The sequence below is a fragment of the Leptodactylus fuscus genome, chromosome 6 (genome assembly GCF_031893055.1).
Source record: "Leptodactylus fuscus isolate aLepFus1 chromosome 6, aLepFus1.hap2, whole genome shotgun sequence".
NCBI lineage: Eukaryota > Metazoa > Chordata > Amphibia > Anura > Leptodactylidae > Leptodactylus > Leptodactylus fuscus.
In genome coordinates, this window is record NC_134270.1 from 94,025,871 (window position 1) to 94,045,860 (window position 19,990).

The following is a 19,990-nucleotide window of genomic DNA, read 5'->3' on the forward strand; positions in this document are numbered from 1 at the left end:
GGAACTTGCCACCCATATACTACTGATATACTCAGGGATCTCTTCACACCCTCAGAGTATAGTAAACAGAGGCCCAGGGGAGGTAAGCAACTTAAATAATACATTTTATTTAGCGCCGACATATTCGGCAGCACTTTACAAATTGTAGGATTCAAGTATAGACAAAAAAATACATTACAGAGTAATAGCCCATTCACACAATGAGACTGAGGGCCTGCTCGCAAGAGCTTACAATCTATGAGGGAGAGGGAGTGACACGAGGTAGCAGGGGCGGCATAGGAGGTAGAATTGCTTAATACAGAGGTCCAGCCGTTTGTGATGTAAGTTACTTTCACTACACATAAATAAAGCAGTATGAACCATCGCCAGTCAGTGTCCTCTAATGTGCCTGGACATATCAAGTTACAGTCTGATAAAGCATCATATTTTGTGGGGTAATGTGGGAGCGTGGGCAGAGGAGGGTTCATTGTAGGGATTCTAACTGTGGAAGGGTTTAGGTTAGGAACTGTGATAGGTCTGAAAAGATGTGTCTTTAGTTTGTGTTGAAGCTGTAGAAATTGGGAGTTAATCTGGTTGTCCGGGATAGAGCATTCCAGAGAAGTGGTGCAACTTGGGAGAAGTTTTTGATACAGGAGTGGGAGGTTCTGATAATAAAGGATGTAAGTGTTAGGTCATTGAGTGAGCGGAGAGCACGGCTTAGGCAATAGACAGAGATAAGTGAGGAAATGTATGGAGGTGCATCATTATGGAGAGCTTTGTGGATGAGAGTGATAAGTTTATATTGTATTCTGCATGGAATAGGCTAGTGCAGTGACTGACACAGACCAGAGGCATCGCTGTAGCGTCTAGCCTGATAGATGAGCCTGGCTGCTGCATTCAGAATAGATTATAGAGTGGAGAGTTTAATAAGGGAAAGACCAATTAATAAGGAGTTACAGTAGTCAAGTCGAGAGTGAATCAAGGTGAGGAAAGGCAGGATTGTGGAGATGTTTTTGAGGAGGCAATGACATGAGCATCTGATTGATTGGATATGGGGGCTGAAGGAAAGTTCTGAGTTTAACATAACCACGAGGCAGCGGGCATTCTACCTAGGAGTTATGGTAAGGCCAGAGACTGCAATGGAGATATCGGGATTAGGCCTGTTACATGCTGGAAACATCAGTAGTTCAGTCTTTGAGAGATTCAGTTTCAGATAAAAGAAAAATATATTTGAGAAATCAGAGAGACAGTCACTGGTGTTCTATATTAGTGCAGGGGTGATGTCATGGGATGAGGAATACAGTTGTGTGTCGTCAGCATAAAGATGGTATTGGAAGCCAAGTCTGGTGACGATTTGTCCAATAGGACCGAGCTCTGAGGAATCCCAATGGTAAGGGGAAGAGGGGAGGAGACAGCCTGCAAATGATACATTGAAAGTGCGGTCTGAGAGATGAGAGGAGAACCAATAGAGTGCAGCGTCCATGAGGCCAACAGAGCGGAGCATAGTGAGAAGTGGTAGGAGTCGGAGGAAGACAATATCAATCGCATTGCCATCTTCATGTGTGGTAGAAGAAGAAAGTTGTGAAAGGCCAAAAGATGTGGTTATTGAGAGAACCTGCAAATGATACATTGTACCTGTAAGGCAGCTGAAGAGACAGGTATCAATGGGAATCTTAGTCACCCATGATAAGGGTAGGAATTTCACAGGATAGAAAGAGGGGAAGTAAAGTGATCCAGAAACTGGTAGGGTGAGCCAGGTGGACGATAGATTATGACTAGAGATGAGCGAACACTGTTCGGATCAGCCGATCCGAACAGCACGCTCCCATAGAAATGAATGGAAGCACCTGTGACGCCGGCAAAGTCAGCGTCACAGGTGCTTCCATTCATTTCTATGGGAGCGTGCTGTTCGGATCGGCTGATCCGAACAGTGTTCGCTCATCTCTAATTATGACTAGAGATGAGCGAGTAGTATTCGATCGAATACTCGTATCAGTCGAATACCACGCGGGAAAATTCCATTGAATTCAATGCAAAAACCTCCTCGTGCTCCACGTCCTGCTACTTCCGGAACTTGGAGGACAATGTGTCAAACTTTGGTTTCCATGGAAACCAGAACAACATTCCTGTTTTTTCCCATAGACTATAATGTTATTCGATCGAATACTATTCGCTCATCTCTAATTATGACTACATGTAAGGATAGTGGGCAGAGAAGTTGGATGGCATGGATCTCAAATGAGGGGAATGTGAGTAAGGGTACCTAGGTAACGACCTGAAAAGTGCACTGAGGCGATAGAGTATACCTACTCCTCCACCCTGCCTGTTGTCATGCCTAGATGTATGCGAGAAGTGTAGGCCACCATGAGACAGCAAAATAGGAGGCCGTATCTGACGGCTGGATCCAGGTTTCACTGAGGGCTAGCAGGTTGAGAGATTTACTATGAAATAAACCATTAATATATTCTTGTTACACACTGAGCGGGCGTTCAAGAGAACAGTTAAAAAGGACAGAATAAAGATAAGGAGAGGAAATACGGTATTCATAAGGTTAATGGGACTTCTATCTGTGCCGGAAGAGGAAAAGTTAGTGAAAGGAGGAGGACCAGGGTTAGGAGAGATGTCCACAGCAGCTAGGAGGAACAAAATACAGAAATAAAAGGTGGTTCCGAGATTTATGCGGGAGCTTCTGTTTAGTTTCAATGATAAAAGAAGTATAGGAATTGGGAAATTCGAGTTAAGTGTGTGAGATCTGTACATGGGATTGATATGGAGACTGTGAACTGGTGGTACAGATGGAGGGGAGTTTGCATGACAAGAGTTGCTTAGACAGCAAGAGATAGTGTTGTTCTGTGTTACTTGTTGTATTTGTTCTAAGTTTACCTGAAGTTCTTTCATTGCTTACCTGTCTAAGTGGCATGTATAAGTGCATTTTATTTAATCTGCACTTAGGTTTATATGTACATCTGCATTAAAGATGCCCCCTGCATTGGAAATGCTTCGCCCATAAGCTGTCTACTTCTATAGGAAAGTTGAGCGTCATAACTAGTCCTAATTTAGGTAGTTTACCAATTAATCAGCAAAGTATGATACACCAGGAGACTGAGCTATGTAGATACAAATAAACACTAACCAGAGAACTACCATAAAAATCACTGAGGATCAAAAGACTGACACTAGTACAGATAAGGACATATGGCATTGCAAAAATACAGGTTTGATGAGATGCTAGAATAGGATGGATAGGAGATGAGTACCATTCAAAGTTACAAGATGAGTTGAAACTGATGCACAGCAAGTGGAGTTAACATTGTGACCCTTCCAACCTCCTGTGTGTTGTCAGTGACCACGGAGGCCTGTGATTAGGACCTCACACAGGAGACCAGAAGAGGATAGGACATGTGCTGGAAATAAGAGGTGACTAGCAGTGTTAGCTAAGTTTATTCACTTCCCCAGAGTCTCCGATTGTTATACGCTGGGGTCTGAAGAACCTGAAAGTGTTGAAATATTCAAATTGAGAATCAGCTCTCATCCCTATGTATGTTGGATTTTTGTTTTTTCTTGATTTTATTAACGTAGGGGCCACTATGGGACATTATGCTGTGGTTGGGGCCACTATGGGACATTATGCTGTGGTTGGGGCCACTATGGGACATTATGCTGTGGTTGGGGCCACTATGGGACATTATGCTGTGGTTAGGGCCACTATGGGACATTATGCTGTGGTTAGGGCCACTATGGGACATTATGCTGTGGTTAGGGCCACTATGGGACATTATGCTGTGGTTAGGGCCACTATGGGACATTATGCTGTGGTTAGGGCCACTATGGGACATTTAGAATTCATGGAGAGCCACTATGGAACATTGTTATGGCATTTTCTGAACAGCCAGAGACCCATGGTTCCCTTAATCTGCCCTGACGATAAGTAATAAATGCAGTTTACCAAGTGCTCATAAAGCATTACTGAGCAAGGGGGCCACTGTGAAGGTTATTATTTTACATGTAGAGACAGTGTGAGGTTCATTATATTATATGAGGAGCTCTAAGGAACCATTGTACTACGTGAGGGGGGACCATTCTACCAAATGCAGAGGCCATTACTTAGGGGACGTTCACACTAGCGTTGGTGTCCGATGCTAATGCCCGTAGGTTTTGCTGTTCGCTTGAAAAATCGGACATCTTTGTGAACTGACACTTAAGGACAGACACGGACTGTAAAAAAACGCACATGATGTCCCATTAAATCAATGCAAAATGTAACGGACACAGCTAGTGTCCGATGCTATTGTCTGCGCGGACACTAGCTGTCTGACACCGACGCTAGTGTGAACGCCCCCTTAACTATTAACAAGGTTCCAAATGTAGCCTTATTTTACTAACGTTAATGAGTGAGTGAGAAATGTTGATATAACCTCCAATTAAAAACAACTTTTCATAAATGAATAGTGCATATGAATATAAGAAATTTTGTGATATGAGCTCTGCTTCCTTCTGCCTACCTCCTTATCAGTCAGTCACATAGAATCCATAGCCTAGCAGTATCCTGCTCACAGGCAGAGATCTATGGAGATGGAGGAGGCATGCAGTATGTTAATTGATTTATTGTCTACTATCTTTAGCATCGCAGTATTAATAGGGCTCCCCCTTAATCACAGAATGGCATAGAGTAGAAGCAGCAGTTAGCAGTAGGAGGTATGCCGTATCCCATTAGTGACCAACATTAAGACTTCCCACGTTTGTCACTAATGGGTCTTATTTTGCCGCAAATGACTTTCTGCGTTACTTGCGGCAGAATAATTCGGGATCTCCTGCATGCTCAGGTGTGCATCCAGGCACCTGCTCCTAATGATTAACAAACTGATCATCCTTGGCGTCCAACCTCTCATACCCTGTTCACGTCTGCATTTGTCCTTGGAGAGTCTGCATGGAGACACCCCCACCACCCCCCCGAACTGAATACAAACGCAATTGCAGGCGCAGTGCAGTAAAAGCACACGGACCCTATAGACTATAGTGGGGTCCGTGTGCTTGCCGCGCGCTGCCCCCATGAGTCATGCGGACAGGAAAGTAGATTGGGAACTACTTTCCTGTCCGCAAGATTCCTGTGGAGATCTGGCGGCTTTTACTGCACGGCGCCTGCAATTGCATTTGTTATTCTGTTCGGGCGGAATCCAAACGCAGATGTGAACGAGAGCTTAGATGTCATGGTCAATAACAACCATCTTTATATGGCAACTGTGGGGAAGACTAATGAGGGAGACCGGAGATGGCTATGTAAATTCCTGCTAGGCCATGCCAAAGTCATGGCCTGTGATATGACAGGTAGTGTAATTGCATCGAACTACATAAATATTGCAGTGATTTTTAAAAGTGATCAAAAGATTGCAAGTTAAAGTCCCTTGGTTTTACGAAAAAAATAGTAGCGTTAAAAAAATGAAATAAAGTTTAAAAAAACACAAAAAAACCCCCCACACTTTAATTTTCAATTCCAAAATGTTTAATCAATAATGATGATAAAAAGTAAAAACAATACAAATATCGGGTATTGCTTTGTCAGTAAGGACCAGAGCAATACAACTGTAATGTTATTTTCACCACTTGCTAAACAGTGTAAAAAAATGCTAAAAGAATGATGCCAGAATTGACGTCGAGCCACTGAAAAAATGTTCTAAAAAGAGATCAAAAAGTATTGTTTTCTAAAATGCCATCAATACATTCTAAGTTATGGATCTTGGAAAATGGCAGTGGGAATTAAAAATAAATAAAAATTAGTACAAAAAAAGTTTTCAGTAAAATTTATAAAAGCTATACAAATATGGTATCCACATAATCGTACCGGCCCAGTAAATAAAACTGGCTATTTAAAGGGGCTCTATCAGCAAAATTATGCTAATAGAGCCCCACATATGCGTGAATAGCCTTTAAAAAGGCTGTATAGGCAATAGCACGATTTTATTTCTATTCCTTCTCATAAAGCGTAGACGTACCTACTCCAAAATAGTGCCATTACCACTTGGCCCACAAAAAACCTGCCTTACATATACTTATATCGACGTAAAAAATAAAAAAGAAATTGTCTTTGTAGAAACAGGGAAAAAAAAACAAACCCAAAATGGTTTGGTCATCAAGGTCTAAAAGACGGTGGCTCAGTGGTTTTCCTTGCAGCGGTGAAGTCCTGGGTTCGAATCCTGCAAGAAAAACATTTGCAAGGAGTTTGTATGTTCTCTCTCATTGTGCATGGGTTTCGTCCCACACAAAGACATATTTATAGGGAAGTTAGATTGTGAGCCCTATATGGGACAGTGATTGGCAATGTCTCTAAAGTTTGGCGGAATGTGATGGCGCTATACAGGGTGTCTGGAAAGTAAGTACACAAAATGAAAGGGTGAACTTTAGCCAGTATATGAAGGCGCCATTTTCCCGGCGGCACATGGGCGCCGCCATTTTGGCCGGGATCGCCGGCTCCTGGAGCATGCTCCAGGGCTGACGTCCCGTTGCCATGACAGCCGGGAGCCTTGTACAGGCTCCCAGGCTTGTCTGCAAAGCCTCTCTTTTGCAGGCTGGTCTATGCAGCCTGCAAAAGAAAGGATGCTTTTTTGCAATGCATTGCAATGCATTAGCATTGTAATGCATTGCATTAGTGATCAGACCCCCTGGGGTTCAACACCCCTAGGGGGTCTAATAAATGCAAAAAAAAAAATTAAAAAAAGTACAAAAAAATATAAAAAAAAATATAAAAAGAATTAAAAGTTCAAATCACCCCCCTTTCCCTAGAACACATATAAAAGTAGTTAAAAACTGTGAAACATATACATGTTAGGTATCCCCGCGTCCGAAATCGCCCGCTCTACAAATCTATAAAAATATTTTTCCTGTTCGGTAAACACCGTAGCGGGAAAAATAGTCGAAAGTGCCAAACAGCCGTTTTTTCACTGTTTTGATTCTGATAAAAATTTGAATAAAAAGTGAGCAAAGCAATAACATTTCCCGAAAATGGTAGAACTAAAAAGTACACCTGGCCACGCAAAAAAAGACGCCCTATGCATCCCCGTACACTTACGTATAAAAAAGTTACGGCCGTCGGAATATGGCGACTTTTAGAAGAAAAATTTTTTAACACAGTTTTGGAATTTTTTTTAGGGGTCAAAATGTAAATAAAACCATATAAATTTGGTATCCCTGGAACCGTAACGAAACACAGAATATAGGGGACATGTCATTTTGGCTGCACAGTGAACGCCGTAAAACCAAAGCCCGTAAGAAAGTCGCAGAAATGCATTTTTTCTTCAAATCCACCCCATTCTGAATTTTTTTCCTGCTTCCCAGTACATTATATAGAATTATTAATAGTAGCATCATGAAGAAAAATTTGTCCCGCAAAAATTAAGACCTCATATGGCTCTGGGAGCGGAGAAATAAAAAAAGTTATGGGGTTTAGAAGGAGGGGAGTCAAAAACGAAAATCAAAAAATGCCATCGGCGGGAAGGGGTTAAAGATGTCCGACTTTTCAAGCAGACAGAAAAACCTGACATGTAGGTATAAGACGCTCACAGGCGGACACGGGCTGTCGGGTTTCCATCTCCTGTTCAGTTTCTTGGGCAGAAGACGGAAACCCACAAAGCAGAGATGGGGCGCAGGGGTGAACCTGCCCTAAGGCTGAAGTCCCAAATTGTGGAAATACAGCTTTTTTTTTTCCAGTTTTTTTTTTTTTAGCCAAAGCAAGGAGTTCATTGAGCAGATGGTAGAAGTATAAGAACTTCCTATATATTTCCCATTCCTTTTGTATACACTCCTAGGTTTGGTTCAAAAGAATGCAGCAAAATCTGCAACAGAAGAATCTGCTTTTCCACAACATATGGCCTTAGCCTTAAACTGTCTTTTTTTTTTTTTTTTTTGTAGGTTGTGAGCCCCACATAGAGCTCACAATGTACATTTTTTTCCCCTATCAGTATGTCTTTTTTGGAATATGGGATGGAAATCCATACAAACACGGAGAGAACATACAAACTCCTTGCAGATGGTTTTTTGCCCTTGGCGGGATTTGAACACCAGGACCCCAGCGCTGCAAGGCTGCAGTGCTAACCACTGAGCCACCGTGTGGCCCCAAACTGTCTTTTTTTTCGTGGTGAACACACAGTTTTACGGATTCCTCATCATTTGCATCTGTGTTTGGGAAAAGTTGGGTGACAACCCTGGTGGCCTACGTTAAATCTATGGTATCCTATCCGTGATTTATGTTTAAGACCTTTTTTGCCATTCTTTGGTGTGTCTACTTATATACTGTATATATTTTAATAAGGTGGCTGGTCGACATGGCAGCTTGGTATAATAGGCCCCATTGTTCCTGTAGCAGATAATGGAGCATACTAGAACTCCTGGTCTGGGACAAACAGTGAAATTAATTTAATGGGGTGTAGTTGGCCCATGTCCTGCAGGTATTAATGTTTCCTTTCATGGTAAAGGGCATATAAGGACAAGCTCATCGCCTGACAGGTTTCTGAATCCCCGCTCTGGATTCCTTCCTGTGCTTTGATATTGATTTTATATTTCTGTATAGAAGCTGCCGGTGCATTACCCATCAGTGGCAGACTTGTCCTTGCTCCTCCATATGATTCAGTGACATTGGTTAATCTGGGTTTCCCATAATTTTCCTGGAAAAGCCAGTTATGTTTTTAGGTAAATTTGGTCATATGTAGGATTGTTATTGTGTTGCAATGAATGTGGATGTTTGTTAATCCTATTCCAGTGAACACTTCTGTACTGCAGGGCATTGTGGTGCTTTATGCAGACACTGAACTAACAGGATGGTGATTTCAGAATCTTGAGAATCGGGTTACTCAATATAAGTAAAGGCGTCTTTGAGTCGCAGTCAGAAAAAATCTGATGAATTATTTTTCATTATAATATACAATTTTAAATGTTTCTATGATTATTGAAATTAGTTTCATAGGAATTTAGTTCCAAAGGTATTTATTGAAAAATATGAATAAATACAGAACATAAAGCAAACATGAAGACTGTCGCAGAAGCAATGCAAAAATGCAAAGGAAGGCATACAAGGTATAAGGAAATAAGTCTAAAGGTAGCACATTTATAATCAGGAAAAAGGACATAGAAATCAATAACCAACATAAGAGGGGGGAAAGGGAGCTAGCAGCGCCATAATATAAAGAGCTAAGTAAAAAGTGGAAGGGCGACCCTGACCAAGGGAAGGGAGCTGAGCCCCCTACTAGATCCCATGGAGTGACTACAGTTGGAGAGAATACGGCAGGCCTGGGACGTTGAACTATTTATCCAGGGCTGAATGAACAACAACAAAAGCAAACAAAGGCTTAGATAAAGGTGAAAACCCAATTGCTGATAAGGAAAAATTGTCAAAAGACAGGATCACCATAAAAATATTGTATTTATTAGTAATCAAATATAAAAAAAACTTGTAGTTCATATAAATATCAAAAATACTGGCTAAATATTGGAGAACCAGCACACCACAAAATACGGTGAGTGGCAGGCAACAATGAACAATAAAATATAAACATGCAAAAGTGTAACAAAGATACAAAGTGTAACAAAGATAGAGATAGAACTCAGTGTAGGTGCATAAGGGAATACACACATGTAGCTATATACACAAGTGGAAGCATGGTAGCTAAATAATGAAGTGAGTGCAAGGCTAAAAAGACATTACAAGTAAGGCATGACACAAAGATTAACAAATGAAAGACTTTGAACACAATATATTGCAAAAATCATAATGAATATGCCTACCAAAGACCGGAACACCCGACACGCGTTTCACCACGGATGGCTTCGTCAGGGCGACAACTCTTATCAAAGAGTGGGCAAGTATGAGAAATTGTGGCATTACATTTTTTTAAGGAGCATTATGGAATGAACTCTGTACACCACATCTGTCGGGGAGAGGTAGGACCTCTTCCAATTAAAGGTAACATGGACACATGCAGCCATCAGAATATATTGGAGTAGTTTGTTAGTCACGTTTAGGGCTAGCTGGCTTTAAGTCTTAAAAGAAAATTTGGAGAAGACAATGGGAACATCTAGTCAAAAAGCTTGTGCCAGTCTGTGGATAGCTAACCAAAAGCAGTGGGCATGCGGACAGGTATGGAAAGTAGCGGCTAAAACAGAGAAGTGATACTGAAGGTAGAAACTATGGGGGACCAAATAGGCCCGATGAAGAATTTTCAGAGAAGGTTCCATTAGAGTGACCTGCCAGCTGCCCTTGCTAATGGATGTGCTACAGTCATTCCACTGTGCTGGAGTTATTCTGTAGGAATTTCATCACTGTCTTTTTAATGAATGAGCTGATTTTTATTGCTTCTGACTGGCCATAGCTGTTCACCATTTTTGAAGGAGTCAGGCTGTGGAAATATAGCTTGAATTATTTACCCTATAGCTCTGTAAAGGATTTCCAAGTTGAGTCTTAAAGACTTGCCATTTGCCTGATGATGGCCTGTATATAGTATACACTCCTGTGTATCTGGTCTGTAAGGATTCCTTTGTTGAAAGACAACAGAAAGTTAATATTTAACCCTTCTTATGCCAGTGATCACAGTTGTGGTTGTATTATAGGACACTGTCCAGTCTAGTATGCCCTTCATTGGGTGTCAATTACATCTTTAACAATAGAGCCTTGTTATTTTTTAGCTTTTTGGGTTCCCATAGTTCTGGTCATATATTTAACTGGTATTGTGGCTAAGTGTACTAGTAATGACTTGCAGGCATTGCAATGGAAGAAGTCAGAGCAAATGTTGATGGTTTCTTTATTGCCAGGCTTCCAGTCTGGAGGTGGAGGATGGTCTGGGGGCTGTCAAGCTGCAGCCAGTGCACAGAATGTAAAACTTTGAGGAATGTCTGGTTCCTGGCACAGCCCAGCACAATGGATAACGTCACTGCTGAAGAAAAACATTCTCTGCACTGGGCAATGAACCCAGTGCTAAGCCCTGGTGCACATTACCTGGCCACTTCCAGTATTCCTGCTTGGGTGATTTATTGGAGCAGGCTTGATGGGGGTTGTTATGGTAAATAGTTCTGTCATTAGTAGTCAAGAATACGAGTATCAGACCTAAAGCTGTAGCGCACCAGAGCTTCACCTCCTTGTTGGGGGAAGTTGCTCTTGGAGGATGTTTAGATACCATTCTTTATTCATGGCAGTGAGCGAGCCTTCTCCCTGGGATGAAAACCAACCCCACACATATGATGTGAAATCACATCAGCCCAGTCCTCTGCAGTACCCATACTATCTGCAGGGATATCAATCTGTCCATGATGTTATTTTTGGAGATGGTCTGGAGAACAACAGGTAAATGCTGCCATGAGTCCTGTGTTGTGCCAACACTAAAGCATCCTGAAATGCTACATTCTGGGGAAAACCTCTGTGATCTGTGTGTAGGTCTGTGTGCAAGGAAGGTGGAAGAGTTTATAAGCTGTGACTATTACCTCTTGTGAGTGGAGCAAAGATGTGTGTATTCATTGTGGCATGGTCTGCGATGATAATGAAGACTGCTGAAAAGTGAGAAGAATATAGTGCGGTGTACAGAGCAGGAAGTGTTGGACTATTATACACAAGTCTTTGGCCAACTGCTATCCTGCTCGGCTGAGAAGTGCAAGCTTATAGAATAGGAGATGGGGAAAAGCCTCTGCTAGATTCTAGAGATGAGCGAACAGTGTTCTATCGAACACATGTTCGATCGGATATCAGGGTGTTCGCCATGTTCGAATCGAATCGAACACCACGTGGTAAAGTGCGCCAAAATTCGATTCCCCTCCCACCTTCCCTGGCGCCTTTTTTGCACCAATAACAGCGCAGGGGAGGTGGGACAGGAACTACGACACTGGGGGCATTGAAAAAAATTGGAAAAAGTCATTGGCTGCCGAAATCAGGTGACCTCCATTTTAGACGAATAGTGGATTTCAAATCCGGGTCATATGAGAATGTGAACTTTGTGACTATGAGACAGGGATAGCTGTACAGGCAGGGATAGCTAGGGATAACCTTTATTTAGGGGGGAATGTTATTAAAAATAACTTTTTGGGGCTCTATCGGGTGTGTAATTGTGATTTTTGTGAGATAAACTTTTTCCCATAGGGATGCATTGGCCAGCGCTGATTGGCCGAATTCCGTACTCTGGCCAATCAGTGCTGGCCAATGCATTCTATTAGCTTGATGAAGCAGAGTGTGCACAAGGGTTCAAGCGCACCCTCGGCTCTGATGTAGGAGAGCCGAGGGTGCACTTGAACCCTTGTGCACCCTCAGCTCTGCTACATCAGAGCCGAGGGTGCGCTTGAACCCTTGTGCACACTCTGCTTCATCAAGCTAATAGAATGCATTGGCCAGCGCTGATTGGCCAATGTATTCTATTAGCCTGATGAAGTAGAGCTGAATGTGTGTGCTAAGCACACACATTCAGCTCTACTTCATCGGGCTAATAGAATGCATTGGCCAGCGCTGATTGGCCAGAGTACGGAACTCGACCAATCAGCGCTGGCTGTGCTGGAGGAGGCGGAGTCTAAGATCGCTCCACACCAGTCTCCATTCAGGTCCGACCTTAGACTCCGCCTCCTCCGGCAGAGCCAGCGCTGATTGGCCGAAGGCTGGCCAATGCATTCCTATGCGAATGCAGAGACTTAGCAGTGCTGAGTCAGTTTTGCTCAACTACACATCTGATGCACACTCGGCACTGCTACATCAGATGTAGCAATCTGATGTAGCAGAGCCGAGGGTGCACTAGAACCCCTGTGCAAACTCAGTTCACGCTAATAGAATGCATTGGCCAGCGCTGATTGGCCAATGCATTCTATTAGCCCGATGAAGTAGAGCTGAATGTGTGTGCTAAGCACACACATTCAGCACTGCTTCATCAAGCCAATACAATGCATTAGCCAGTGCTGATTGGCCAGAGTACGGAATTCGGCCAATCAGCGCTGGCTCTGCTGGAGGAGGCGGAGTCTAAGATCGCTCCACACCAGTCTCCATTCAGGTCCGACCTTAGACTCCGCCTCCTCCGGCAGAGCCAGCGCTGATTGGCCGAAGGCTGGCCAATGCATTCCTATGCGAATGCAGACTTAGCAGTGCTGAGTCAGTTTTGCTCAACTACACATCTGATGCACACTCGGCACTGCTACATCAGATGTAGCAATCTGATGTAGCAGAGCCGAGGGTGCACTAGAACCCCTGTGCAAACTCAGTTCACGCTAATAGAATGCATTGTCCAGCGCTGATTGGCCAATGCATTCTATTAGCCCGATGAAGTAGAGCTGAATGTGTGTGCTAAGCACACACATTCAGCACTGCTTCATCACGCCAATACAATGCATTAGCCAGTGCTGATTGGCCAGAGTACGGAATTCGGCCAATCAGCGCTGGCTCTGCTGGAGGAGGCGGAGTCTAAGATCGCTCCACACCAGTCTCCATTCAGGTCCGACCTTAGACTCCGCCTCCTCCAGCAGAGCCAGCGCTGATTGGCCGAATTCCGTACTCTGGCCAATCAGCACTGGCTAATGCATTGTATTGGCTTGATGAAGCAGTGCTGAATGTGTGTGCTTAGCACACACATTCAGCTCTACTTCATCGGGCTAATAGAATGCATTGGCCAATCAGCGCTGGCCAATGCATTCTATTAGCGTGAACTGAGTTTGCACAGGGGTTCTAGTGCACCCTCGGCTCTGCTACATCAGATTGCTACATCTGATGTAGCAGTGCCGAGTGTGCATCAGATGTGTAGTTGAGCAAAACTGACTCAGCACTGCTAAGTCTGCATTCGCATAGGAATGCATTGGCCAGCCTTCTGCCAATCAGCGCTGGCTCTGCCGGAGGAGGCGGAGTCTAAGGTCGGACCTGAATGGAGACTGGTGTGGAGCGATCTTAGACTCCGCCTCCTCCAGCAGAGCCAGCGCTGATTGGCCGAATTCCGTACTCTGGCCAATCAGCACTGGCTAATGCATTGTATTGGCTTGATGAAGCAGTGCTGAATGTGTGTGCTTAGCACACACATTCAGCTCTACTTCATCGGGCTAATAGAATGCATTGGCCAGCGCTGATTGGCCGAATTCCGTACTCTGGCCAATCAGCACTGGCTAATGCATTGTATTGGCGTGATGAAGCAGTGCTGAATGAGTGTGCTTAGCACACACATTCAGCTTTACTTCATCGGGCTAATAGAATGCATTGGCCAATCAGCGCTGGCCAATGCATTCTATTAGCGTGAACTGAGTTTGCACAGGGGTTCTAGTGCACCCTCGGCTCTGCTACATCAGATTGCTACATCTGATGTAGCAGTGCCGAGTGTGCATCAGATGTATAGTTGAGCAAAACTGACTCAGCACTGCTAAGTCTGCATTCGCATAGGAATGCATTGGCCAGCCTTCGGCCAATCAGCGCTGGCTCTGCCGGAGGAGGCGGAGTCTAAGGTCGGACCTGAATGGAGACTGGTGTGGAGCGATCTTAGACTCCGCCTCCTCCAGCAGAGCCAGCGCTGATTGGCCGAATTCCGTACTCTGGCCAATCAGCACTGGCTAATGCATTGTATTGGCTTGATGAAGCAGTGTTGAATGTGTGTGCTTAGCACACACATTCAGCTCTACTTCATCGGGCTAATAGAATGCATTGGCCAGCGCTGATTGGCCGAATTCCGTACTCTGGCCAATCAGCACTGGCTAATGCATTGTATTGGCTTGATGAAGCAGTGCTGAATGTGTGTGCTTAGCACACACATTCAGCTCTACTTCATCGGGCTAATAGAATGCATTGGCCAATCAGCGCTGGCCAATGCATTCTATTAGCGTGAACTGAGTTTGCACAGGGGTTCTAGTGCACCCTCGGCTCTGCTACATCAGATTGCTACATCTGATGTAGCAGTGCCGAGTGTGCATCAGATGTGTAGTTGAGCAAAACTGACTCAGCACTGCTAAGTCTGCATTCGCATAGGAATGCATTGGCCAGCCTTCGGCCAATCAGCGCTGGCTCTGCCGGAGGAGGCGGAGTCTAAGGTCGGACCTGAATGGAGACTGGTGTGGAGCGATCTTAGACTCCGCCTCCTCCAGCAGAGCCAGCGCTGATTGGCCGAATTCCGTACTCTGGCCAATCAGCACTGGCCAATGCATTTCTATGGGGAAAAGTTAGCTTGCGAAAATCGCAAACTGACAGGGATTTCCATGAAATAAAGTGACTTTTATGCCCCCAGACATGCTTCCCCTGCTGTCCCAGTGTCATTCCAGGGTGTTGGTATCATTTCCTGGGGTGTCATAGTGGACTTGGTGACCCTCCAGACACGAATTTGGGTTTCCCCCTTAACGAGTTTATGTTCCCCATAGACTATAATGGGGTTCGAAACCCATTCGAACACTCGAACAGTGAGCGGCTGTTCGAATCGAATTTCGAACCTCGAACATTTTAGTGTTCGCTCATCTCTACTAGATTCCTCTTCTCTGTGACCAAGAGGATTGAGCAGTTGAAATGCACCGTCTGATTCTCATATCTCCCAACATTTGATGTTAGGACCCCTTCCACTTTAGATGGTCTGGCGAACCCAATAACATACTGAACACCATGGCCTGTCTATGTACATACTGTACATCTACTATGTATGTGCTACTTAAGTGGCCAGTATAATAACAAAATCATTTATTTATTTTTTTTCTTAAATAAATTCAACCTAAAAACTTGATTCAAACAATGGATCATTTTCTGATGACTCATTCGCTTTAATTGTGTTGTAAAAAGCCGCCCCATATTTGGGAAGAGTTGGGAATGCAGCTATGCCCGTTGGTGAGGTTTGTGTGTCACTACTGCAGAAACCAAGAAAGGAGGGGCAGAAGATGCCAGTTACTTCCTCTTAGTGAATCCATCACTCGGTCATATAGGGTAAAGGTGAATGGTGATTAAACCTGCGCTCACCAGATAATTATATAACTGCATGGTGTGTACATGAGTTATGTGTAAGTCTGACCTGGATGTGCTGCCCCACAAATATATTCCTCAGGTGTCATAGGCACAGCCCATGCATTCCTGCCAAGTGTACATAACAACCCGTCTGGCCAGATTCTGTTTACCTGCAGCCTCTACAGTATTGATGGGCCTACACAAACCTATCATCATCATCTGCAGAGAATTCTGGGAGTATCTCTGTTATTTAGCTCATTATTGTATGTTGACCATATGTAATCTATCCTTTGCTCACAGAGGATCAGACCTTCAGCGGTGTGAGCAGGACTTGGATGGGTCTCTAGCCTCTGAATGTAAATATAATGAATCTGTGTTTAGACGTATTCAGCCATTAATTTCCCCTTCATTTATGGAGCTGTAACAATCTTTCTGAGCATATCTAATTCATATTAAAGATCCTGCAGCTTTAAAGTAAAACATAAATTGCCAGAGATGAGTCAAGAAACCCTGCTGTGTCTTACTAAGCTCTTTATAAAGACAGTGCTGTATATGAATACACAGTAAGTCTGCTCATTCAATGGTGGAAGTTCCAGAAATCATGAAAGTCCTGATCAACAGGAAATTTTATTACTTCAGACCCCTTGTGGTGGATCCATTCCTTGGCAGCAAGGTCTATGAGGATCTTCATTGCTCTGGTTCTGATGTTTCGGTAATCATTCTGGTCACTGAGCTCTACTAGATGCAGACCCAGAATGTACAATTATATGTCAATGGTGGTCGTAGGCGTACTGGACTATTGGAATCATCTTATAATTTTATATGAGCAGGTTACAGTAGAGTAGACTTTTTATGATGTTGTTGATCTGCCCTATAAACGCATTTCTCACAAGATCTTTTGTTATTTTGTTCACATTGGCGTATTCTAATTTTGTTTTTTTGTTTTTTTCCTTTTACAGAAGAAGCTGACTACAGTGCATTTGGCACTGATACTTTGACCAAAAAGAAGAATGTACTTACAACGGTTCTTCGACCAGACATCAACAAAAAGAAGCCTCACCTAGTCATTGGGATGCCCAGTGATTTCAGGCCAGTTTCTTCTATCATTGATGTTGACATTCTTCCAGAAACTCATCGCAGGGTGCGGCTCTACAAACATGGAATGGAGAAGCCTCTAGGGTTCTACATCCGAGATGGATCTAGCGTCCGTGTGACCCCGCATGGGTTGGAGAAAGTGCCAGGCATCTTTATATCCAGGCTAGTTCCCGGAGGACTTGCCCAAAGCACAGGATTATTGGCCGTCAATGATGAGGTTCTTGAAGTCAATGGCATTGAAGTTTCTGGGAAGAGCCTGGACCAGGTCACGGATATGATGATCGCTAACAGCCACAACCTCATCATAACAGTTAGGCCAGCCAACCAGCGGAACAATGTGGTACGGAACAGCAGGAACTCTGGCAGCTCTGGCCAGTCGACGGACAGCAGCACAAGCATGTACAGCAACCAACCCCCACAGCAGATCATACAGAACTACCATCCTGAGGAGGCACAAAGTGACGATGAGGACATTATCATAGAGGAGGGCGGCACCTCTGTCATCCCCAGGGCGGCACCGTCCACTGAAAGTCTGGAGTCCTTAACACAACACAGCTCTTACCACGATTCCCCACAGAACGGATTTATATCTACGTACCGCACACACTTATCTGCCAGTTCTGACAGCCTGGACCACATTGGTAATAACCACAACACTAAGATCTTGGAAGAAGATGGCACCATTATTACACTGTGAATGCCCGATCAGATGTGGCGAATGACGCTGCCTAGTTGCACATTATTATTATAATTTTTTTTTTTTTTTTTTTTTTAGTTTTTATTCTTTTGATTGGTGTGACATTCTACTTGCAAAATCATTTTTATATTAAGAAAATATATTGTATAGTTTATTTCATCTGCGGTTCTTGTATCTCTGGAGAGCTTGCAATTCTATTTTTGCAAAATGAAGGAAAGAAAAAAAAATTTGAGTGTTTTTATGTTGGTTTAACATTCCATTGGCGAACAAAAGGCCCCTCCCCTTATAGCACCATAATGAAGGAGTCAAGGTGCCTGGATCTATGTATACTATATACTATATTCTGCATTTTGTATTTTCATATCTTTTTGTCATTTCTCTTTTGGGCAAAATTGAAATGTTCCGTTGTATGCCATTACTTGACTGGCCTGGGTTTGGCCATCACCATAAACAACATCTGCACAATAATCGGACTTGGGTTTCTACACTGGAATTATTTTTTTAAAAAAAGAGCCAAGTACTTATAGACAAACCACTGGACCCACAAAGTTATCGAGCAGCAGACCTTGTTGTTGTCACTGGCTCCTTATTCCTGTGTCACTTAGTCGTCCTTGCTGGATGTACTGATGTGTTATACTTGGTTTGCATTTAATGTATATAGTTACCTTGTTTGATTTGTTTGCACACGTGGGCAGTGAGTCAGGTCTGTCATCTACACACAAGGCATAGAGCAAAGCTGGGGACAGGATGGGTGCGGGCAAGCAAGGTAACATGTATGTGTGTGTTTAACATATATGTATGTATATATATTATGCACACATATAAGCGGTTATCTGGTATATTTTCTCATAGTAGGCCAAAGAATACTTATGGTAAATCCACTCGTGTTCATTTGTCAGTGCTGCCTAATAGTGATGTGAAGCATGTGCAGATCACTAGGCACACTAGCTTTGACAGATGACATTTGGCAACTAAAAGATATGCATTAGTGTCCATTCATTGGCACGAGGGAGGCCAAAAGCATCTTCTCCAGCCCTTATGAGATGGTTGTGTAATGCAGCAGGCAAACCAATGACCCACTGGCTCTAAGTGTGTAGGCGACAGATCAGTCATGCGCAGACTTGCCTATAATACACATACCATGTAATGTAGTATCTGTTGCATTACTGTCTTATTTCTGGTGTGAACCCTATATGTTTGTCTACACGCAGCCCAGTTTCCGTTGTCATGTTAATATGGACACTCTGTGATATGTAACTGCTGGAATTGGGTGGTACACATAACAGGATTGAGTGACTTCTGGGTACACGCGAGGCTTCTCCTCACTACCCCTTATCCGCATGTCACTTGTACATATTCTAAAATTATACTACAAATGTATATATTATATAAGTCTGATGCTGCTATAATAGGTGGGTTATGATTTTACTCAAAACAAGTTTATGAAGGGGTTCATTGTCAGTGCCATTGCTTTTGGTTACCAACCCAGTTCACCTAGAAGGGCTCTGCTCCAATGATTCCCTGCAAGTGAGAGTGCGGTTAGAGGGGCTGTCCAGATGTCTTTGCTGAGGTCCTCCTTCCAGACCACCTATCTCCCCAGTACTGAGAGTTGTGCTGGACGCAGCTCTCGGTTACAAGGAACTATCTGCTTGGTGAGTTGACGTTACTTTTATGGCAGTCCCCAATAATCAAAGCTTCCTCAATTTCTGTTGGCTGAATGACCTTTATGTGGGAACATGGCTGCTGTGCCATAGACCTATGCATGTCATGCATTGGACCCTCTACCTCTTTTTTTTATTATTCTCCTTTTTAACACTGGTCTTCATCTCTTACTTCCTGTCAGTCTGATCATCTTGGATCTGTGCAATTCCAGTCTTAAATATATGTTCCGATTGAACCCCATTTACAGATTATACATATATAAAATATAGAATTAATCTACAATGGTATACATACGTAACACTTGATCTTGCACTGCTGAGCTTCAGCCTGTATTATACACCATAGGTGCTCTCCCTTCTGCTAATTGTTGGTGGAAACAGTCAGCAAGCCTATGTCAAACTTCTCCAGACTTCAAACAGTTTAGCTGATTTCTTATATTAAAGTAGTTTTTCGTCCATCAGATGACTGTACAGAGTCTGGCATAAGGATGAGCCCTTCTTAGTGCAAGTTACCAGACTGCTGTATGTAGACGCTAAACAGGCGGGGAATGCTGGGAGATTAGGGAGTACTGCTCTAAAGTATAGTACGGGCTGTAACCTTTACACTAATTCATCAATAAGTTCTATGTTATGGAATGAAACGACTTCTCTATAGAA

General features: G+C 43.4%; 1 protein-coding gene across 1 annotated transcript in view; it reads left to right on the top strand.

The window, feature by feature from the left end:
* Positions 1-19,571, top strand: part of PARD6B (par-6 family cell polarity regulator beta) — a 31,394-nt gene extending 11,823 nt beyond the window's left edge. Inside the window, exon 3 of the mRNA XM_075276825.1 lies at positions 16,840-19,571. Within this exon, the coding sequence (XP_075132926.1) occupies positions 16,840-17,672 (833 nt within the window). The 3' untranslated portion in view covers positions 17,673-19,571. The remainder of the gene's footprint in view (positions 1-16,839) is intronic.
* The last annotated feature ends 419 nt before the right edge of the window (positions 19,572-19,990 follow it).